Genomic DNA, 25,123 nt, shown 5'->3' on the forward strand with positions numbered 1-25,123 from the left:
ATCACTTTAGAATAAATAAACTAAGGAAATGTGGACTTCACCCAGTGGGGAGTACATACAGATTTTATTACCCTAAAGGGTAGTATGGGCTGAAAAGATAAATAGAAGAAGTTATAGAAGTGCTAATGTATGGACAGAAACCCCAGGGCGTAGGCCAAGTTACAAATATTCAGTTAACTCATATACATCTGGAGGACTGGAGAGGTAGGTGGCTAGGTATTGGTTTACAGGAGTTTGCTGGGCAGGTCAAATGACTGGATGAATGGATTATGACCTTTAGCCAAGGGTGTGCTAGAGCCAGTTCATGCTGGCTCACAACAGCCAATTGTTAACTTATCAGGAAATTTTGCAAGCCAATTTTTAAACACAGCCATTATTAAAAATTAAATTATGTGAATTTATAAGTGAAGATTATATTAGTAACAAAAACAAATACGAAAAAGCATCACTTCCTAATTGTTTTGCTACATTTTACTTATATGTGTTCTTGAGATTATTTACTTATATTTGTATGTGGAAATGCTATGTAATGGTGTACTATTGCATATATCTTCAAAACTCAGTTCAGTAATGTCAAGTTGGAAGTTTGAGACTGATCATGGTAGGGGTATTTATACCATGGAAATCAGCAAATGCTATAAATAAGGGCTTTTTTCTCTAGCTGGTTGCTAAACATCATTTAGCCATTGGGGAATAAGAGGCCTGCTGCTTCCCCATTAGGCTGAATAGTGCTGCAGTCATATTATTAGGTTGAACATATGAAATTGCTGATATTCCATCATTTTTGATCTATGAAAATGATAATTTCATATGGTTCAACTTAATACAAAAAGGTACTCTTTCTTCTGGGATGATGCATCTTGAGCTATGGCATGTTGGTTTGGCTAGTGGGCAGTGGCTAGATTTCATCTCCCATCTTTCAGCTTTTCTAAATCCACAAAATGCATAATCATAGGTACCTCATATCTACTTGTGGTAGAGATTGCTAATTGTCCCCTAAATATATTTCCTTCTCTTCATGAGCAATAGAGCCCCAGTTCTTTATCTGGCCATGTGGTGATCAAGAATAAGGACCATTTCCCAGTCACTTTTACAGTTAGGTGAGACTGTGTGACTAAATTCTGGTCAGTGAATTGTAAGCAGAAGCAGTATGTGCAACTTGCAGGAAGTGTCCATAAAGGGAAGGGGCCTGTCCTTCCCATTCCTTTTCTCTTTTCTGCTGGATTGAATGGGATTATCATGGCTAAAACCGCAGCAGCCAGCCAGGACCATGAAATGACAGTGGTAATGGAAGCAACACACAAGATGGAGAAGTAGAATAGGAATCTTAGCTGTCTGACACGGTAGCAGGGCATCTTGCCAGTCCTGCTGGAACATGAGAACAAACCAGGCCCTATGTTATTAAAGTCACTATTATTTCCTTTTCATTTCTATTTTTCCAGGCAAAACAAATCCAGGAATTGCCTAATAGAGTAGTTTTGAGGATTCACTGTGAAAATAAAATGATCACAGTGCTTGACCACAGAGCACCTGCATAGTACACAGCTAATATTACCAGGAGCTGGCCTTGGTATCAGAGAGGGTCCACCAGCTTGGTGTAGGGGTAATGCTAGGGTGTGGAAAGAGGGCTTGTCATGGACATTGTGGTAGGATGACACTCATCTAGCCTGCTGGCATATTCCTTTGAAACAAATGTCAGAGTCTGAGGGAGAGGAAGCTCCCATGTAGTATCTGGAATGTCCCAGCACATTCTGCTGTGTTATTTATGAGACTAAGAGTGCCAATACGGAAGAGGCAGGGGTGGTGATGGTGCTAGCAGTACTGTGTCAACAGACAGCACTAGATGGGCAGTCACAATGTGGTAGGTCCCAGAGACAGTGGTCAGGACCTGGTCCCTAGGAACTATGTGGAAATAAGGCCTGAGGTAAAAGCTGCAAAACACCGCAGGGATCTTTTCTCTTCTATCCTTTACTATGTCTAACTTGAGCCAGAAGGAGGAATTTAAATTTCCTCCAATTCTGCAAGTGAGAACCAAGCCAAAGAAGGATGATTTTGTTACTGTTTCTTTGTGTGTGACTGTGTTCTGCCCTAGGCTGGTGGTCTAGGCAACATCTGTTGCTCATAAATCCAGGAATGACAAACTGGAAATGAATCACAGAAGGTCAGGATGTTTGTGTAGATGTGTAATCTTTGAAGTAAAGGGCCTGAAGAGTAATTTCCACACTCCTACAATCTGTTGAAGAGGCCCTAGCCCTCTTTCAATGGAATTCTGGTGTAACGGGTTCACTCAGTAATATTAAGTTTAGAAGGGGTATTGACATGTAAACGTTTCATGTTTTCTGAATAGTGATTCCAACCTTGCTTTGTTGAGTTCCTCTTTTTTATTCTTAATCTTCTGGTCCTTTACAGTGAGAAAAATTTAGTCTATTAAAAAATTCCAAGCTTATATCTAATTCAAAGATTACTCCTTACCCTGTCGTTGTCTAGATGGGTGGATGGATAGGAGAACTAGGATTAGATGCAGGGCAGTCTCCTCCATTCTCTTCTGCCTCCTGCTTGCAAGTTAGCTCCTCAGAAATTGGTCTCTAGTTGGCTGTTAGGGATAGGGAGGTGCTCCTGGCCTCACCTTGGTTAGATTTGCTGGTACCTTCTGCTGCTGGGCTACCTTCTGGGTACACAGGCAGCAGGTATGGCTTAAGCATGGAAGTGACAGCCAGCTTCATTGAAGCTTCCTGTTATTGAGAAGTCTCTCAGAGCGGGGCAGTCTGGTCTCTCACAGTCATTCCCAGACATCCCTGTGCCTAACCTCTTTACTAGCTGGGTTGCCATGACTGTTGGCCCTGAAGCTGTCTGGGTAGTGTGAAGGTGCTGGCCTTTCGACTCCATGTTCCTTCACGTGTGGTCACAGAACTGCTGTGGTCCCTTTTTGTGGCTTGAAGGGCAGCAGGATCTGTGGTGGGAGTATCATCCTATTCTCCAAGTTATAGTCCACTGTAGTGCTATTGTCCTACTGGATTGGACTATGCTGGCAAGTCACCTGCCTTCAGAAATCTCTGGGTGAGGAGCAGGCCCCAGCCTCAATGATCACATACTCTCTCTGCCTTTACAGAAGCCCTATCCTACTCTTAAGGATTCTCACCTTGTTCCACTCAAATGTATGAGGGTAAAATGCAGGGTCCACAGCTTTTTAAGCATCCTTCTGGGGAGCGATGTGCCACCCTCTTTTTCTTACAGGCTCTCTCCAGATCCATGGGAAATTCTCTTGGGCCCACCCCCTACTTCAGTTGGCTTTGGTGGAGGGGAGAGAAAAATCTTTCCTTCTTTTCTACCAGGCTGAAAGTTGTAATAAGCTGTTCTTTCCTTTCCTCTAGGCCTCAGGGGAGTAGACTGGAGGTAGAGGTTGGTAGATGACAGTATGATCAGTAAGCACTGGGGAAAATATCTGGTCCCAGTTAGTGCTTCTCTTTACGCTATGAGAGAATCGAGGCTACAAGACACTTCAGTTCTGGAGCTAGAGTGCGTGAGTTCAAATCCTGACTGTTTCAGTTGCAAAATGTGTGCAACTGGCTAGCTCACTTAAATTTTATGTGCCAGAGTTTCCCCATCTATAAAATGGGGGTAATAATAGTGTCTACATCGTAGGGTTATTGTGAGGACAAATTGGATTAAGGTTTGCAAAATGCTTCCTACAATGCCCAGTACATAATAAATGCCATGCAAGTGTTCATTGTTATTTATTGTTATTATTACTTTTCTTCTTTGCACCATAGTCACCAATGTAGGGACAATAAGAGAAGTCCCCTTCAACATACTGTTGTTATGTTTGGTGGGTGGATCATGAAATCAACCTAGGGACAGGAAGGTCATTTGGAATTGCTTATGGTAACTCTTCTAATTAAACTGAAGATGAGCCCAAACCCAAACTCATTATATCTACTTGCATGTCACATTAGAAAGATCAGGAAAATAATCTTGGATGGGTCATTGGTCCATCTATCCCTAGTTAGTAAATCAAGCAGGCTCCCTCTCTGGCAGAAGAGATGCTGTGTCAGAGGAAAATATTCATTCAAATTAGAAGCCGATATAGTCTTAATCAATGTTCCACAGGCACTGAAGTGAATTATATGCTACATAAACTCGGGAAGGATTTTTCTAACTTTCCACTGGATAGAAAAGCTTGTTTTATTAATATATTGAATAATAGTATCCTGTAAATACCTCATACTTTTTAGATTTACTCCTGTTAAAGAATGCCATACTAAGTGCTTGGAATTGACACTTGGAAATGAAATATCACTGCAAATAATGGGGAAATTGTAGATGTATTTTATACCTCTCTTTCCCAAATCAAAAGGTCTCATAAATACAGTTTCTAAAAGTGTCGGTGGGGGAGTTAACATAACTGTACAAGCAATAAGCCTGACCTTTCAATGTAATTTATTTTTGATTTGCTCAATCCTTTTTTATTAAAACTAGCACATCTGAAGAAGAATTAAATCCTATTATAACAGGTGTGTGATCATATCAGGTTCTCCCTGCCAGCGACCTACTTTATTAAAAGTTACTTTGTTTCAAGGAGAATAACCTGATCAGGGCAGTGGGATGCCATTGAAGACTGGGGACAGCAGGGGAAGGATGGTTTTATTTTCCTGGGAGCAACTGCTGTTACCAGAGAAATCAAAAAATATTTGAGTATTTCTTTTGTGTTTGAAAAGCCATGGTGGGATGTAATCTTTCCTCTGTGTTTGCAAAGGTTATTTTTCTCTGGGGTTATTTGGACTCAGAGACAGGTGGGCATCAAGCTGTTTGGTATCGTGATCTACACATCACTTAGCCTGCGATCATTTCCACATGCAGCATATTTATTCTAGAGACTATTGGAAGGGGCAAAAACCTCTGGGACACTACTTCAATATGGATTGACTTGGTAGAAACTAGTTTTCATTATTTGGGGTAAGATAGGGAACCTGATTCTACTAGGTCTTTAAACAAAGATTTCGAATAAAAATTATCACTCCATTGGTGAGTGGTTTGACCTGTTTTCTTTTGGTTTCATCTTTTGGTTTCTGTATCCCTTTCTTTGCCTAGTTATCTCACTACTCAGTTCAATTTCCACATTTTCCAGGAAGATATCCCTGATACACCCTTGCCCACAGTAACCTCTTCCCTCCTCCCATATCTGACCACTTATAGTTTATAGCCATCAAAACTGGCTACTGATCCGAATGGATTTGTCATAACTCTAGCATCAACCTGAGAACTACCGGAGGGCAGAAGGTCAATCCAGGATAATTCCTCTTTGTAGTGAGTTTGAGGGCATGGACTGAGCAAGGAAAAAAAGTACATGACCACAAGGTGGCAGTAACACACAAGATTTATTTAGGTGCCAATTTGACAGGTTTGCATGGTGAGGGTCGGTGGGGGCAGGGGAGAAGTCCCCTGTAGCATGAGACCTTCCAAAGGCTACCACAAAGGGCACATCACCCAGAAAGAGAGCAGGGGAGAACAGCAAGGAACTTCCAGCACAGAGGGCAATCGGAGAGGGAGCATAAATGTCTAGGTGATGTTGCTCAGCAGCATAATGGAGATCTCAGGGTCAGAGAGCTCTGAAGGGCAGCAGTGGTTTCTGGTCTCATAGCTGTACGATTTGGCCTGCCTATGGCTAGCAAATGGTAGGTGCAGTTTTACAGGATATGCAAAACAGGTAGTCTCTAAATGGCTAAAAATCTACCTCTTTGGACTATATTTAGAATGACGGGATGTTTAAAAATTTGAATTTGGTGCCTTGGCTTTTGAGCTAACAGATCCCTGTCTGTTGTGAACAAGCCAAGAGCATAGGGCTAATACAGAGACCACTATGGTGGCTCATTTGTGTATCTTTCAGTACTGTTGAATGTTGCAATTCAATGGCTGGATCAGAAAGCTGAATTGACTGCTTGCTTAAGCAAGGGAGAGCTTCACTTATAAGATGTTGGTCTTCTGAGAAAAGCAAAGAGTCTACCTTATGAAGGGTTTTGGAAAACACAAAATTCAGGAATTGGTGAACTTCAGAAGCAGAAGTGTTTAGGGACATCACACCTTTAGCTATGGCAACATGGTTACTGGCATGTATCTGCTGTTGACTGACTTTGACAGGCTTGGAACTACCCCTGATTGGTTGGCTTTGAGAAGCATGATTGCTAGTACAGTTTCACTGACAAAAGAAAGGGGTTTGCAACTGGCTTTTGGGCTTACTTGTTGCTATGGCCAAGGAAAAATAGCAGCTTTTTCTAAGGAGAATAGGAAATTCTGATTCTCAGCACCTAGGCAGTGTTCTGCAAGCAGGGAGCACTCAGCAAGCACTTGCAGAGTAAGTGAGCGGCATATGTGTACCATTTGAAAACACTGACTTCTGGTCTCCTTAGTGTTGAAGTGCCTTTCTGGGGATTAAATGTGAGAATAATAGTGTCTACCACATGTCCTTATTTATTTCCAATCAAGGCACTTGCACATACATCATCTCACTTGACACTCCCTTTACCCTCTGAGGCTGAGAAGGAAAGGAATATCGCTATCTCCATTTGTAATGAGAGGGGAAGTGAAATTGTCCTCCAAGGTCACCAAGTGTTGGCTCTTTGGACTCTACATTTCTTGGCTTCTGTTAAAGAGGGTATAGGCAGTTAAAGCAGAGAGTCTCATTTGGTGCAGAAATATTGGTCCTCTCACCCTCAGGTAGGGCCGGACACAGAGTGGCCGGAACCCAGGTCAACTGCTCTGGCTGTAAGCAGGCTGGTCCATCTTCCTCAGTGTGCTGACAAATATTTTCATTTTCTATGTGTTTTCTGTTGTGAAAATGTAGGAAGCACTGAACACAAGTGCCATTGAGGGCAGATGTGGGTCTGTACAGATTGTACGTGACTGTCCATGAAATAATAACACCTGACATCTGATTGTTATGTGAGAGTTTACAAAGCACTTCCGTGCATGGCAGAGTTTCATTTAACCTTGACACTAAGCCTATTATGTAGGCAGAGCAGGGATTAGTATTATTTAAACACATTTTAAAAGATAAAAGAATACACCATTTGCAAAATACAGAAAAAGAGAAAACTTTAATTTTGTCATCTCAAACAATCACTCTTGTAATTTTAGTAATTTTTCTTGAAAGGAGGAATATCATTTTCTAACACAATCATACTATATGTATAATTTCTATCTCATCAGAGCATAGGCATATTCTTCTATGATATGGTAATACCTTTATTACTATCATTTCTACTGGCTGCAAAATATTCTACCAACTGGATGTACCATAATTTACTTAACATTTCCTCCATTGTTGCTTTCATCTTACTGTTATTATAAATTCTTTCACAGTGACTTTAATCATGGGAAAATACCCTCCACCATCATAATTTGGATTACTTCTAGAGTTATATAAATTCAATTTTAGTTGTTCAATTTTAAAAATTAAATATTTTTATACATAGAGACAAACTGTTTTCTGAAAGGTTGGCTCTAATTTGCACTCCCACCATGAATGTAAGAGAGTAAATTTAACCACAATTTTTAGGGCATATACTATCACCCCCATCTTCCAGATGAAGGCCTAAAGTCACACAGCTGGTAAGTTTCCCAGCTGGCAATTTATGTATTTAACAAACACATGTAGTGGATACTATGTGCTGGGCCCTCTTCCAAGCACTTCAAAAATATTGACTCATTTCATATTCAGAGAAACCTTATGGAGTAGTTACTACTATTGTATCATTTTTTCTAGGAAGGAAACTAAGGCACAGAGAAGCTACATAACTTGCTCAAGGTCTCACAGTTAGTAAGTGGTAGAGGAGAAATTTAAACCCAGAAAGTTTGGCTCCGTAAATATATGAAGAGAACTGACAACAAAATTGTGAGGTAGTATAAGAGACTCAGGATAATAATTCTTGCCCTCCCCAACTCACAGGATGTTTGAGAAGAAGAAATCAAAAAATGGAAATGAAAGAATTTTGAAAATTGGGAAAGGTTGTACACATAAAGGAATATCATTACTATTTTAATTTTGAAATATAATTTGTACTCAGTGACTCTACATTTCCTTTTGGGGCTTGTCTCTTCTGCTTCTTCCTCTCCTTCTTTCCACTTATTATCCAGTACATAATGCGTATCAAAGAGTCTTCTATCCCCTCCTCCTCTGTACGTGCAGTGCTCTGAGTCTCCCTCTCTAGCAGTGTGGTTCTCCTCTAAAGAAATGCTAGCATTTCTTTTGGTCCATGGTCTAAGGTCTCTGAGATGTAAACAACGGCTGCAGTATGGTGTGAAATCTGTATCATTAAAAATCTCTTCAAAAATTCCATGTGAGGTTGGAGCAGCAGGGCTTTTATTAAGACCAGGAAGACTACCAGAGATACACTCCTGATAAATGAGGGGTTGGTGTGACAGACTCTTTCATTACAATTTTGATATAATTATCTTCAGTCTTAGGAATTTCCTCTTTAAAACATGCTTAATGCTTTAGGTCTTTGTTTCTCATACTACAGTTTGAGAATGTACGGCTATGGAATCAGAATATCTGAGGGTAGAGGCAAGGAATGTGCATTTTTAACAAGCCATGACACGTGTTTATGATGCTAATGTTCCAGGGATCACACTTGGGGAAATACAGTCTTGGATAATCAAATATTATGGGCCTCTAAGAAATATGGTTTGTGTTCCATGGAGTTCTATTTGGTCCAGTTCTCTGAATATTAAACTGGATCAATCTGCTTTCATGATCCTTGTTCCTTGAATGAAAACCTGGGTAAAGTAGTCTAAACAACCATGAAAACTTTGAAAGTTAACCAAAAGCACACACATTGAAAAGCATTTATTCAAGAAAATCTACTGAATCTTGATGGTAATGGTGGGAGTCTGTGATGTTTTAGCCAAGAGTTGCTACCCTCTTCCTGCTCCATGGTGGGGAAGTTCTACCAGAGAAGGCAGAGAGTCAGTGTGTGCTGCCAGAGGGAGCTGACTTTGGAGCATAGCGTGAAAAAAATCTGTATCTGGGTTGTTGTCAAAAACAATAGCAATAACAATAGCAACAGTTTGGAAGGCCTACACTGTGGTTAGCCTGGGGAGTTATAATACTGGTTGGGGAAAATCAGTAAAACAATAGATCAGCCAGAGATTTAACTGGGAGATTCAGGAATCAGACCTTGAGGAGATCCCACTTATCTCTGGGGGTCTGGAAGACTGTGTATGTATGCAAGGCTGTGCCCACTTAGGAGAGACAGGAGAGGGCCCTGTAAAGATACTCATCCCTGGATGACCATGAGGCCTTGCAAAAGCAGGCCTGTAAATTGTTTGAATTTTGAAGGATTCCTCAAGCTGCACACAAATCCATTGACAATGGGCCTTACTGGCGTTTAAGCACAGCCTCTGACCAACTATTGGCCGACCACTAAGTTATGTTTACCCAGGGACAACTCTCAGAAAGACAGGCTTAAAAATATAGAATAAAAAATCTGAGCAGAAATATTGGGCCCTACACCACAAGGGAAATAAGCTCTACAGAATTAGTTCAGGCACATCAAAAAGCAAAGAAAATAAAAGCAGCAACATCAACCACTTTTAGGGGGTATTAGAATTCAGAGATGCTACAATAGTTAATTTTTTAAAGTATTTTTTTCAGCAAAAGTTTATAAGACCTGAAAGAAACAGGAAAGTGTGGCTCATACACAAGGTAAAAATGAGTCAATAGAAATTGTCTTTGAGGGGGCCCAAATGTTCAACTTAGACAGATACAGGAAAGCTGCTATTATAAATATGTTCAAAGAACTAAAGGAAACCACATTTAAAGAATTAAAAGAAAACATGATTACAATGATTTATCACATAGAGAATATCAATAAAGAGATGGAGTTTACAATGAAGAGCCAAATGGACACTCTGGAATTGAAAAGTCTAATAACCAAAATGAAAAATTCACTAAAGAGGCTCAATAGCATATTTGAACTGGTAGAATAAAAGAATAAATCAATTTCAGGATAGATCAATGGAGATCATGGAATCTGAAGAATAGAATTAAAAAAACAAACAATGAACAGAGCTTTAGAGATATGTGGGACACCATTAAGTGTATCAATATATACATATGGAGTGTCATAGAAAGAAAGGAGAGAGAGAAAATAGAAGAAAAACATTTGAATAAATAAAAAGATCAATAAATTCCAAATAGGATGAATTCAGGAAGAGCCATACCCAGACACATTATTATTCAAATTGTTGAAGGCCAAAAACAAAGAGAAAAATCTTGAAAACAGCAAGAGAAAAATGACTTACCATGGACAAGGCAACCAATATAAGATTAATAGTCAAGTTCTTACCAAAAATAGTGTGGCAAGGAAGGCAGTGGGATGAAATTTTCAAAGAGAGCAAAGGAAAAAAGAAAGGTCAATGAAGAACTCCATATCCATCAAAATTTCCTTCAAAAATGAAGGAAGAATGAAGAAACTCCCATATAAACAAAACCAAAACACTTTGTTGCTTGAAAACCTGTCTTAAAAGAAATATTTAAGGAAATTCTTCAAGCTAAAAGGAAGTGACAACTAAAGTTAACTTGAATACATGCAAGGAAACAAAGTACACAGGTATTTTACATACATACATATATATATATATAAACTTTTTTCTCAACTGATTTAAAAGATAATTGCATAAAATACTAATTATAAAATTGTGTTGTTGGGATTATAGCACATAAAGATGCAACATATATGACAAAGATAGCACAAAGGAGGGGAGAGGAAATAGATCTATTTTGGAGAAAAGAAATGACACCAGACAGGAACTTAAATCCATAGGAAGAAATGAAGAGTGCCAGAAATGGTAAATACGAAAGTTAATATAAAAGACTGTATATTTTCTCCTTTATTCTCTTAAACTGTTTATTTACAAACAAATAATTATTGCACTGTATTTTTGTTTATAACACATATAGACGTAATATATACAATAATAGTGGCACAGAGGAAGGGGGAAGGAAGGGAGTTATACTGGAGCAAGTTTCTATATTTTACTGAAATTAAGTTAGTATAAATCTGTACATAGATTCTGCTATGCTAAGATGTATAATGTAAACACTAGTACAACCACTAATAAAGTGACTAAAAATATAGTTAAAAATCTTTAAAGTAATCAAAATCGTATATTAGAAAATATTCACTTAAGATAGAAGGCAGTATCAGCCATAAGAAGAAAACAAATCCTACCATTTGCAACAACATGGATGGGGCTAGAGGGTATTATGCTCAGTGAAACAAGCCAGGCAGAGAAAGACAAGTATCAAATGATTTCACTCATCTGTGGAGTATAACAACAAAGAGAAAACTGAAGGAACAAAACAGCAGCAGACTCACAGAACCCAAGAATGGACTAACAGTTACCAAAGGGAAAGGGACTGGGGAGGGTGGGTGGGAAGGGAGGGAGAAGGGGAATAAGGCATATTATGATTAGCACACATAATATGGGGGGGCATGGGGGAGGAAGTATAGCACAGACAAAACGAGTAGTGACTCTGTAGCATCTTACTATGCTGATGAACTGTGACTGTAATGGGGTATGTGTTGGGGACTTGGTAATGGGGGGAATCTAGTAACCACAAGGTTGCTCATGTGATTTTATATTAATGATACCAAAAAAAAGATAGAAGGCAGTAAAGGAGTAATAGAGGAACAAAAAAGATATGACATATTGAAAACAAATAGCAAAATAGCAGACATGAATTCTACCACAGATGTAGTTGCAATAAATGCAAATGGATTAAACTTCAACCAAAAGGCAGAGATTGTTAAGCTGGATTTAAAATCGAGATCCAACTATATGTTGTCTATAAGAGAGAGACTTTAGATTCAAAGATATAAATAAACTTTTGCTGAAAATACTTTAAAAAAGTAAAAGAACAGAAAAAGTAATGCCATTCAAAGAGCAATCATAAAAGAGCTGGTATGGCTTTATTAATATCAGATAAATAGAATTGAAAAGAAAAAAATTTGTAGAGATAGAGAGTCATGTTACAGTGATAAAAAGATCAGTCTATCAGTAAGATAGAACCATTATAAACATATATGGACCTAACAACAGAGCTCCAAAATACATCTAGCCAATACTGACAGAATTAAAGTGAGAAATAGACAATCCAGCAGTAATTTTTGGAGACGTCAATACTCTACTTTTAATAATGGATAGAACAATGAGACAGAAAGTCAGCAAGGTTGCAGAAGATTTGAACAACATTATCAACCAACCTGGCCTAAGTGACATCTATAGAATAGTCCACACAACAATCAGCAGAATAATCTTTCCATACTTAATATTGGGCAGCTCCATCTCTAGTGCTTTGCAGCTCACTAAGGTCAAGTCTGTTTTATGATGGTGACTTTCCAACAGTTATGGTGATTTAATTGGCACCTTTCCATTTATTAGTAATATGAGATAAATTTTTGTTTTGTTTGTTTATTTTAGAGATAGATTTCATCCCAGGAATCAATACTTATTACAGTTACAGGGAAGTGACCATGATTGACAGACTATTCTCATACACTTCCAGCAATAGAGTTGAAAAGTAGGCAACACTTTTTCAAATCCATTGGCAAGCCAATTAATTACAGTTGATGCATTGATGTAGTTAGACAGAGGGATCCCTTTTTTTGTTTTTTTTGTTTTGTTTTAAAGTATTAATGACAATTTCAGACTAATATAAAAGTAAAGGAAACAGCACAAGAACCCTCATGTTCCCATTACCTGCCTCCATTCATGGTCATTCTTGTTTTATCTATACCACACTACCTACTCTCCCCCACCTCAACACCAAATTATTTTAAAGCAGAATTCTAGATGTTATATTATGGAATCCCTTTGTAAATTCAGTTAGTGAGGGGATGAAGATGACAGAGGTAGGTTTTAGAAACATATGAGTTAGGAATCCTAGACCTAGTCCCTGATTATTAAGGAATGCTGGGAAAATATCTTCTTTTGTCTTGGCTTCAGTTTCTTAATCTGTAAAATGAGGAGGATTAGTCTCTCTGTCAGTGGTTTTTAGCCCTACTGCACTGATCATTGGAATCACTCAGGGAGCTACTAAAAATTATGTAAACTCTTGGGAGTGAGGCCTGGTTTTAGTATTTAAAAGAAAAAAATCCCTCATGATTCTAATGTGAAGGCAGGGCCAAGAATCAATGGCATAGAATAATCTCTGTGATAGTTAATTTTATGTGTCAACTTGGCTAGACTGTATTACCCAGCTATCTAATCAAATACTAATGCAAGTGTTGTTGTGAAGATATTTGGTAGATGTGGTTAACATCTACCATCAATCGACTATAAGTAGGACATTATGGTTGATAATGTGTGTGGGACTTATCCAATTAGCTGAAGGTCTTAACAGCAAAACCGAAGTTTCCTGGAGAAGAAATTCTGTCTTAAGACAACAGCATCAATTCCTGCCCGAGTTTTGAGTCTGCCAGGCTGCCCTACAGATTTTGGACTTGCCGACCCTCACAATCATGTGAGCCACTTACTTAAAATAAATTACACGCACACACACACACGCATGCACACACACTGTTGGTTCTATTTCTTTGGAGAACCTTGAATGATACAGTTTTCCTCTGTGTTTCTGAGATTTTATAGTTTCTGTTATGTGTCTGCTTCTGTCAAAACCAGTCTTGCCTTTTTGAAAACTTTATTTGACAGTTTAAATATTTATTGAGCAATTACTATTTATTGAAGAGTTGTTATGTGCTAGGCAGCATGCTTAAAGTGTTTGGACTTCCCTCCTTTGGTTGTATTAACTGAACTATCTCTCAATGTTCGTAATAGAGTACTTGCAAAGTAATAGAAATGACTTTTATTCCTTTCCCACATACTTGTGTTAGATTTGTATCACTGTCTTGGGTCACAGAGCGTCAGTAACTTGGAGATAATTTTTTGACGAAATTGTTGTTTTTATTGCCTATAGCCTGATTTCTTCTGTTTCAGATATTTTCTCTCAGTCCTGGGGAGACAGGATTATTTGTAGTGCATAGTGTTCAATAAAAACACTTAAGTATAATGATAGCATAGAGTCAAAATTGATTGCTATAAATTCCAATTGCACCTTTCCTCTGAAATCTCATGGGCCCACATAGAGACTATCCAATTGAAAAGAGTGAACCGGGGAGGTGAGTTACTAAGTATGTAGTCTTTGGATCAGCAGGCAAGAGGGGCGAGGTTCTTTTAGAAATGCAGAATCTTGGGCCCCACCCCAGACCTACTGAGTCAGAATCTGCAATTTAACAATTCCCAGGCAACTCACATGCACATTAAAGTTGAGAAGTACTGGACTACCCTGCACCTGTCACGTTATTTCAGCTCTCCCATTTGTGGCCAACCACTCACTTTGTGACATGACTTTGGGGTTAGGGCTTTGATTATAGCCTGGGCTAGGAACTCAGGAAGGACTGAGATCAGGGCTCCGTCTAGGGCCATAAAATAGAACAAGAAAACTGGCCTTGGGATCATAGGTACTGGCTGCCTAAAAACTGTTCTTTTTTTTTTCTCTAATTCATCCCAGCTGGTAGAGCAACAGCTCCAAGTAATGGCACCCTATGCCCTTTTTTTTTTTAGGTTGTTGCTGCTTTTTTTCTCATCTGCCAAGTTCCCTCTTTCTTGGTCCTATGACACTGTTGTCAGAGCAGATACTTTCAGATGGGTCAGGGACTAAACTACTGGAGTTCTCCAAGTCAGATACAAAACAAAATGCCCCAGGCAGGCCAGCCCTTCCCACACCATCCTTACTCCCCAGGGAAGGCTATGTTCCCCTGCTTCTGGAATGCAGCCTAGCCTATCAGTTGAAGCTTGACATTTGGATGCATTCTGGGAAATCGTTTTAAATAAAAATCCAAGCACAATTCATTCTTACCCCTACTTGTGCCAATTAATCTCAGGAAAGACTGGGTCTTTCATGAAAACTGTTATCAAGTCCTCCACTGGGCCTGATAAGTTGAATCTAGAGCATCTAACCTACTTGGATGGGTGTTTGAATTAGCATTGCATGGGCATCTTTCTGGGGCATATTTTTACTCAGTGTTAACTAATATAAAACATTTTTTATTAAAAGTACAAATGGCTGTATTGTGGAATGTAATATTTATATGAATTTTTAAGGTAGAACACAAGACTTCAAAGAAAATTCTGCTTGCGAACAGCACTCCAAACTATTCCTTCAAGGATATTTATCTACCATTGAGGGGTAGTTAGTTGCGCAAGTTTAAGAAGCACTGGGTATGCTAAGAATTTTGTGAGGTGATGGGGATACAGAAATGTGTAAAAAACCCAGTCACTAATCTCTAGGATCTTATAATGGGGATATATAACATTCCCAAGCATACACTGAACCCCTGGAGGGCAAGGGAATGCCTTTTGTCCCTGAATCATTAAAACACTTTTCTCTTTCTGTAATGATCACTTCATTTAACAAATGCTGGCTTAGCTTCTGGCCCTGTGGGCCTGGCCCGTGCTGGGTGCTGGGATGCAGTAGTAAATCAGACACAGGCCTGCCCCATGGGCAGATGTTCTGGTGGACAGACACTCAGTGAGGCCGACTCACCTGCAGCCCTGCCGACAGGCGCCAGGAGCAAAGGTTTGTGGAAGGACTGAGTTTCACGTGGGGTGACATTTAAAAATGAATGGCTCTGATGAAAATATATCACTTAAAACAAAAAATTATGCTACAAAATATAAAGGGAGCTGCCCTTTGGTTTGGTTTGCTAAAGTGAGTTTTATATGTAAAGGAAGTTTTCCTGGCACCTGTGACAAATCCCAGCAGTCCAGACTGAGCGACCTAGGGAAAGGGGGAGGAGGGGAAAATTCCATGTGGGGAAGCAGAAGAAACTGCTCTTTCCTTGACCAATAGATGATCTTACCCACCAGAAGATAGTTCTGGATTAGAAGGCAAAAAACCTTTATTCTGGCAAAGTGACTCAATTTTCCCAGATCTGCATTTCCTAATAAGTGAAATAGGGCTTACCAAAATTTGCTATGCCTCCCTATGGGTTGTTAAAATGATTGAAAGAGCTAAGATATGTGAAAAAGATTAATATGCTGAGGCTATATACATACAGGGCATTTCTATGATATGATTTCAGAAGACCAGGAAGTGCCTCTGGCCTCCCCCAAACTTCCTTTGCTTATGGGTTACAAAAGAACTTGAAGTATTTCTTGATAAAAGGGGAAGTAAACAAACATTTATTTAACATCAACTGTGTGGCAGGTTTTGGGGTGGGAATTTTAACAGAACCAACTCACTTAATCCTTACAACTTCGCTGTTTGGTGTGTGTTATTATTCCCATTTTATAGATGAGTTAACCTGATGCTCAAAGTGATAACTTTCCCAAGATCACAAGTGTTACTGCTAGGAAGTGCTGGATGCAATATCAAAATTCAAGACTGTTTGAGTCTTAAATTTATCCCCTTAATTATGAGCCATTCTGCTTCCTAAAGTTGATACATGCTAAATTGCAGTTTTCCCTGGGAGGGAAACATAAATCTCAGTCACTCAGAGGCAGACAGCAGCTGAGTATGAATGAATTTGTCAACTCCTTCTCTCAGAGCAGGTTTTGACTGGGGTTAAAGATTGGAAGCAGAAGGCACTGGCTACCACTCAAGGAGGGCTGGAGTGGCATTAACATAGAAAATACAAGGAAAAGAGTAAAAGGCCATTGGTAATCAGTCCAGGTTGGCTTTGAATTCCAGCTCTATTACACAAACATATCACTTTGGGAAAGGTATTTAGTTTATTTCATTTAAATGAGAATAAGTTGAAGAATTTTACCTATTGAGGTGATGTTTGTAGGGTTGACATCTGATGTTGCGTTATATCCAACCCTCTATGACCTTTCAGGGACTGTCCCTGTTGCCATTCCATGTGATTCTGGTGGGTCGTTAATCATGACGCCCCCACCCTTGGCTTTAGTGGTAATGGTATAATTTAAGTTGGGCTACTAAAGTATCCTATCCCTTGGCAACAATGGGCTACAGTTGGGCAACAGATCTAAGCAGGTCCAAACATATGCCTTCTCTGCTTTGACTTTTGGGTGCTCCAGTGGATATAAATGTTTTTCTATTTGGATTTATAAACTAGGAGCATATAAACCCAGGGCTGTGGGCAGTCATCTTCCCTTGCACATGGAGAGAGTCTGTCTACAGGATGAACTCAACATATAGAAGAAAGTTGAGAGGATAGTGTGTGAGCTCTTCAGTTCATCTGTGCCTGAGGCAGGTTACACTTTGAACTCCCCAGTTTATAAGGCCTCGTTTTTTTCTTTCTTAAACACTTTGATTTGGGTTCCTCTCACCTGCTTGTAAAAGAATCCTGATGTATACAGTGTTATATATGACAAACATATACCATGAATAATGCTGAATAAATGATAATACATGTAATGGAGGAAATAGTATAAAAATTCTAAACATGTTTTTCTTATTTAAATTTTGGAGTATGATTTTTTTCTTAGTTTAAGATATCCATCTACTGCTAAGGAGATAAGATTGAGAATAAAAATATGAAAGAAAGCATTAACCTTCAGTTTTTGACATTCAAAATAGAATTCCATACCAGGGATACAGCTTGAAAGCTAGACACTGTTGAGAGAGGATTTTTCTAAATTCCCTAAATCTCTTTTAGCGTATCAACAGCCAGGCTTGAACAGACTGAAAATGTAATGGGTAAGTTTTTCCATGCTAGGTCTGCACTGTGAGAAAAACTAAGAGAGGTGGGAGAGGCCATATGAATATCCTAGTTTCTCCTCTTTGTGCAGTGGGTCCTGAGTCAACAGGACATGCCTCAGCATACTGAAGTGGGTGGAAACTGTAGTAATACAGAGAGAATATCCATTTCCTTGGTTCCTTGTTGTATAGGCACTGAGTTTACAGTTACTACACCTACAATGGTGTTCTTTGTAGTGGAAGGGAAGTGTGAAATATACCACATGGGCCAGAGAGCTGGGTGGATATGGGAGATATTTAGAAGAGTCTACAACCCAGCAGGAGCTACAGGGAATGTGATTCATACTGTCTGTGTCAACTGTGCTTGTAGAGTATGCTTGATACTGTGATTTGGGCCACAACTCAGCTTGGCTCTCCAGTGAACTGATGATGCTAAGAAGCAAAGAGTAAATCCATTGGCATTGTGAGCCTGGCACAAATAAAGTTAAAATTTATTATTAAAGGGATTTAAGAGTGTATAGAATTAAAGGCAAGAATAATGTCAGTTGATGTAACATCTCAAGTTGTCCATAAGTGTTTCTTCTGCAATTTTCGTGGGCATCCTCGGTTCACAGCATCTGCAATATGGACTTCACTGGAAGTTAAGATGATTTTAGAGGTCCCTTTCCTCCAATGTCCTATGGAACTATAATATGAAGTTTCTAATAAAAAATTAAAGGTTTAATTTACAGGATTCTGATTTCTCTGCTGATAGATGGATTGTTCTTAATCTAATGGGCTCAAAGAGCCAGAGGCTTTGCAGTCAGCGTGTTGAGTGTCCTGGTGTCCAGAGGAAGTATGTCCCTTTAGGGTCCTAACTCTCAATCCCTGTGAGTGCAGTAAATCCTATGGGGGAGGATAATACTGCAAATGGAATCTTCTATCCAAAAGATTCATCCTGGCCCACTTGGATCCCATTCCATTTTTAGAGCACTGCAATCATCTGAAAGTAATTTCTTTTACTGAATTGAATTTTGTTTTCTTTTTCAACTATGCCAATAGTCCCATTTTTGTTTTCTGGAGACATTCACATTAAGTAATGTATTAAAAATGACCCTGCCAAGATTTGAAGATTCTAGTAATGATTTCTCATTAAGTCTTCTCCTGGCTAACATCTTTAGGTTCCCTAACTCGTCCTCAAAGGCTAAGTCCCCTACTCATGTTGGTTGTTTCTTTCTGGACACACTATAATTTTCAAGATTTCTTGTTACATATGTTGCCCACAACTGAATACAGATACTTCATGTGTGCACTGCCAGATGCAATGAGATTATCATTTCCCTTGATCTCAACTAGTCTTCTGTTAAAGTTAGTTTGTGAAGCCAGAACAAACTACTTCTTCTTAAGCCAGTAACAGGTGGCAGTAACTTTTTGGCCAACCTTTTGGATTGGCAGCTTAGAGGTGGTGGGTGATGGTTGAAGGACACACTTAACTTCATTCCGTGTTTGGTTTTTATATGCAAGTATACTCCCGGTTTTGAAAAGAGCTGTATTTTCTCATACTGATGCATGATCTTCCTATGAAATCAGAAACTCACAAGCAGAATTTTCATTTGTTCAACACTCATTCCTGACTTTCTTGGCCAAGTTTAATGAAACTCAACCAGAAAATACATTTAAGCCCAATTAACTTTCTTGCTCTGGGGTTATTATTCTTGTTCAGATTTCTCCAACTACAAGAAGGTCTATCTATACTTTGGGTTCTGTTTTACAACTCTGGGTAGTTCTTAAATTCCCCTTTTCCCTCTCCCACAGTTCTGATGCTATGCAAATTGAGGACCAAAGGTATTCTTAGACAAAGGAAGTACTGTTATTTATGGCTCATGTAAATCCAGAGAAAGTAGTGAACTGCAGATAGATTAGTAATCAAAGAACTGTGCATCATTAGATGGCTTCACCAACTAGTCAATTTTAGTTGATTATTGCCCTTAAATGCCCTTTAGGTGTTTAGGATTAGGATTAGGGTGTTTGCATTGTGGTTTATGGAGTCTGCACTATTTCATGACGCCACAGTTTTTTTTTTTGTGTCTGAAATGATCTGGTCAGACACACCCTGCAAATACCAGACATTTAATATACCACAGTGTTAATTATTTTGACTGAAACCTGACTTGATTCGGTGGAAAATGACTTCAGTGTTCTGGATTTATGGTTCATTTAATGAGTGCTATAGATGTCAATACATTAATGTAAGTCTGGTGCAGGTACTAATTTTACTTCTAATGAGGTGCTCAACCAGCGTCTTACTATGAAAAGTCAGGACATTGTTCAGTGGGCACAGAATACACCTGTCTAATCAAGCCTAAGAAATGTACTAGTTGTATATCACAAGGATATTAGGACCACTTGACTTCTCTGGGACTCGATCTCCATGTAAAATGAATACATAGGACAAAGGCCTTTGCAGCTCTGAACCTTTTGGGATTTTATTAGCCATTTTAGGAAATTCCTCATCTTTAGGACATGTGCTTTGTAATGGACATGGAATTACATCAGTCGTTTATGCTGTGATCTGCACCTCCTTCCATGACTCCATGAACCCTTGCTTAAACTACAGAGTCTCTCCTGTGTCTGAATGTCTTGCAGATGAGGCACTGACTGCCCATTGTTATAGACTGTTTTTTCAAGAATGTTTGTATAGGGAAAAGCCTTGCAATGCAGAGATAGTGTCTCTCTCTCTGGAGCAAAGGGCAGGCATGCTTATTGCTTATTGTCTGTCCTTTATAAAGGATTCTATAAACTTGAGTTCCCTAAGCTCAGAGTTCCTCTCCTGGACCACAGCAGGTATCATGTGCAGGTGTTGTTTGGTTCCCTTCACATTGTCCTGTGGGAAGTGGGAGTCTGGAACCAATGTAAAAAATGTGGATACTCTGGCTACTGCTCTTGCTATGAGCAATAAATTGTCTTTTGTCTGTAATCCAGGTGTAGAGAAAATGGAAGTTCCATGACCAGGATTCTCACCTGACTCTGGTCTGCTTGCCCACTGCTCACGTGCAGTGCTCGCAGGCGCATGCTTACACACGAGTTGGCAATGGGCTATTGTCAACTCTACATAAAGAGCTCCACCCAGGGCTGTGGGTCTGTGAGGCAGTGGAGAGGCCCAGAGGCAGAGAACGGCTTGCTGCATGCAGACTTGCCCTGGGTGGACAGGATACTATTACTTGACCAGCCACCATGAGAATTAAGCTGGGTATAAACCCTTTTACTCACAATGTTCCATTGTCAGTTTTTGATCTCACTGAATCCACAGTGAACTTGCCCAAGGCTGAAACTTCAGGAGAGGCCCCAGGAATCTTGTATTTTCTAACAGTAAGTGGCAGGCTAACTTGCTAGCTTGTAAGACCCTTCATAGTTCTTCACAACTCTGGTCCACATTTACTTTCTTCTTTTCTTAAGAACACCTAGCCTCTGAACAATCCAACTCAAAACACTTCTGTCTTTTATCTAATTGTTTTATATATTAATCTTATCTCCCAACTAGATTCTAAGCACTTGAGACCAGGTACCATGCTACTGCTTTTCCTGTCTACCCTATAGCAGCTGGCACAAGGATGGGTACATAGTAGGGCCTCAACATGTGTTTTTGGGCTGTCTTTGGCCATATAAGTGCCAGCTGAGCTAAAATACTCCATACTTTTTACCATTGAACTTCTTGGCTTGGGTGTCTTATTATGGATGAAAACTATAGATGCACTCCCCTAGAAATAGAAAAGCCCTAAAGAGAGAGGGAGAAGCTATTTTCAGACATCTAGGATACAATAGGCATTCCTTAATCCATTGGAGATCATTTGACTAAGGAATCAATTGCAAAGTTATTCTGAGCCCCACATTGCCAAAGATATCAGGAATAGTTTGATATGCTGGGCTGCTAATAATGATCATGCTCTAGCTACTAAAGAACTAGAATATAGTCTCTGTGTTTTTATAGAATTCAAGAGCCTCAGGAGGGCCTCTATGCCAGCCCACTGACTTCAGCATCAATGGGAGCTCATTTGACATTTGATACAAATCTCGGAGGAGGAGGATTTGACTCCCTATGACTGCATTCCCCAAAGGCACACTTGTATTATTGTAAGTATCCTATTATTAATGGCCTCTTATACCAGAAGGAAAAATGTCTATATATGTATTTTCATTTGGCTTATCATTGTTTCTAATAGTCTGGATTATTCAATTAGTCTAACCTCATTTTTCTCTAAGGTAATATGGAGACACAACAGACTTTTTGCCACTAGTGCTAAACATTAAGACTCAGGACTCTTTCTTGTGGTTATGGCCATGAGGATACACCCCCTACTCCCATAATAAATTTATTATTCTTTCTCTCTTTTTGCACTTATCAGGACTGTAACAAACTCCCAATTCAGTCTTCTTGAGTACCCCTGATACTATATAGTTGTGACATGGTTATCCTTTTCCAATTTTAACTTTGCATATCTGGCATTTTCTAACTTTAGATTTGTGACTGCAGGCTGTTCCATCTCACTTAGGAATAGTTCCTGCTATTTGAATTTGGGCATGCTGCCGCCAAGTGGTTGCCAGTTCTTTGATTCACATGCTAACATAATTCAAACTGCAGGCTGCATTGTATTTGGTGGTGGTGGGTGTTATGTGTTAGGATTGGTTTAGTGTGATGCTTGTGAAAAGGTGAAGGTATCAGGCATCAGAGGGAGTTGGGGTAAGTCTTCATGAGGCAGCAGAAAGATATTGAAGAACAAAAATGGGCCATAACTTGAGGAGGAGAGAGGAAAGGCAGTCTGAGTTTCAAAGAATGAGATCAGGGACAGAGGAATTGTGGGGTGAAGAGGACAAGGAAATAATAGGACAAAAAGGAAAATGACCCAGAGTTAAGTGAACTTGATCACTGAACCAGTTTTCATCTTTGGTTTCTGGACTTTTCTCCAGTTCATGTACTTGTTGGGGAGTGTGAATAACAAGATAGATGTAATACCTTGAGCACAACTGTGTCCTGTATAGCTTTGTATTCCCACAGTGGCTAGCATAGCATTGGGCACAGAATAGGTTCTTAATAAAGGCCTGTTGAATGAATAACCCAAACCTGGAGGAATTAAGAAAATATGTAATGGAAGTGGGGGTGCTGGCTTGAAGCATAGGGGCAGCTCCTGATGAACAAGTCTTGATGATGTCCTGCCTCTGTCATTAGGCTGAGGCCCTGCACAACTTTTGTTGGCTCCTCTGATCAATCTTCCAAATTATAACATTTTCTAAATCTTCTGAATAAGGTACCTACATGCTTTCATATTTTCTTTTCTTTTTTATTAAACTAAAAAATTGAAATACAGCTGATATACATTATATTGGTTTCAGGTGTACAACATAGTGATTCAGCAATTATGTACATTACTAAATGCTCACCACAATAAATGTAGTTACCATCTGTCACTATACCAAATTATTACAATACTATTGCCTCTATTTCCTATGCTGTACTTTCATCTGTGTCACTAATTTATTTTATATTTAGAAGTTTGAACTTCTTTATCCCCTTCAACTATTTCACGCATCCCCACACCTTCCTCCCCTGTGGCAACCAGCAGGCTGTTCTCTGTGTTTATCAGTCTATTTCTGTTTTGTTAGGTTTTTATTTTAGATTCCACATGTAAGTGAAATCATATGGTATTCGTCTTTCTCTGTCTAACTTATTTCACTTAGCATAATGCCATCTAGGTCCATTCATGTTATCACAAATGGAAAAATTTTATTCTTTTTTATGGCTGAGCAATATTCCATTGGATATATACCACATCCTCTTGATCCATTCATCTATCAATAGACACTTAGGTTGCTTCCATATGTTGGCTTTTGTGAATAATGCTGCAATAAACATAGGAGTGCTAAACATATGTCTTTTCAAATTAGTGATTTTGTTATATTCTTACCTCCTTTGTCATGTATTAACGGACCATATAGGCATGGGTTTATTTCTGGTCTCTCTATTCTGTTCCATTGGTCTATGTATCTGTTTTTATGTCAGTACCATACTGTTTTGATTACTATAGCTTTGTATTATAGTTTGAAATCACAGCATGTGATACCACCCACTTTATTTTTCTTTCTCAAGAGTGCTCTGGCTATTCAGGGATTTTTGTGGTTCCATACCAATTTTAGGATTATTTGCTCTAGTTCCATGAAAAATGTAATTGGTAGTTTGATAAGAAGTGCACTGAATCTGTAGATTGCTTTGGGCAGTATGGCCATTTTAACAGTATTAATTCTTTATTATTATTTATTTATTAATCTTTAATATCAATAGCTTTCAATTTATTTGTATCTTCAATTTCTTTCACCAGTGTCTTGTAGTTTTCAGAGTATAGGTCTTTCACCTTCTTGGTTAGATTTACTCTTAGGTATTTTGGTCTTTTTGATGCAATTGTAAATAGGATTATATTCTTAGTCTCTCTTTCTGCTGGTTTGTTATTTGTACATAGAAACACAACAGATATCTGTTTATAGATTTGGTATCCTGCAGTTTTACTGAATTAATTTATTACCTAATAATTTTTTTGGTGGAATCTGTAGGGTTTTCTATATATAGTATTATGTCATCTGCAAATAGTGACAGTTTAACTTCTTCCTTACCAGTTTGGATGCTTTTTATCTCTTTGTCTGATTGCTGTGGCTAGGACTTCCAGTACTATACTGAATAAAAGTGATGAGACTGGGCATCCTTGTCTTATTCCTGACCTTAGAGGAAAAGCTTTCAGCTTTTCACCATTGAGTAAGATGTTAGCTGTGGGTTTGTCATATGTGGTCTTCATTGAAATATATTCCCTCTGTAACCACTTGTTTAGAGTTTTTATTATAAATAGATGTTGAATTTTGTCAAATGCTTTTTCAACATTTATTGAGATGATCATACTGTTTTTATCCTTCCTTTTGTCAATGTGGTATACCATGTTGACAGATTTATGGATGTTGAACCATCCCTGCAACCCTGGAATAAATCCCACTTGATTGTTGTTATTGATCCTTTTAATGAATTTTTGAATTTGGTTTGCTAATATTGTGCTCAGGAATTTTGCAGATATATGTTCATCAGAAATATTGGTCTGCAATTTTCTTATTTTGTAGTGTCTTTGTCTGGTTTGATATCAGGATGCTGCTGGCCTTTAGAATGAATTTGGAAGCTTTCCTTCCCCTTCAGTTTTTTGCAATAGTTTTGGAAGGATAGGTATTAACTCTTCTTTAAATATTTAGTAGAAGTCTCCCGTGGATCCATCTGGTCCCGTACTTTTGTTTGTTGTGGGTTTTTGAGGACCAATTCAATATTATGACTAGTAATTGCTCTGTTCAGATTTTCTATTTCTTCCTGGTTCAGTCTTGGAAGATTGAATGTTCCTA

The 25,123-nt window shown here is 38.8% G+C and overlaps 1 protein-coding gene across 9 annotated transcripts in view; it reads left to right on the forward strand.

Annotated features, from left to right (window-relative positions):
* Positions 1–25,123, forward strand: part of SMARCA1 (SNF2 related chromatin remodeling ATPase 1) — a 284,916-nt gene that overhangs the window by 138,599 nt on the left and 121,194 nt on the right. For 7 of the 9 annotated variants that reach the window (XR_012127465.1, XR_012127464.1, XR_012127463.1 and 4 more), the window contains one exon: positions 21,690–21,832. Coding sequence is in view for 1 of the 9 variants with exons in the window: in XM_073227843.1 (XP_073083944.1) it covers positions 21,690–21,764 (75 nt within the window). In the remaining 8 variants the exon portion in view is untranslated. Of the gene's footprint in view, positions 1–21,689; positions 23,225–25,123 lie in introns of those variants that run through there. The other 2 variants (XM_073227843.1, XM_073227844.1) reach the window with 2 other exon arrangements.

The sequence above is a fragment of the Manis javanica genome, chromosome X (genome assembly GCF_040802235.1).
Source record: "Manis javanica isolate MJ-LG chromosome X, MJ_LKY, whole genome shotgun sequence".
Taxonomy (NCBI): Eukaryota; Metazoa; Chordata; class Mammalia; order Pholidota; family Manidae; genus Manis; species Manis javanica.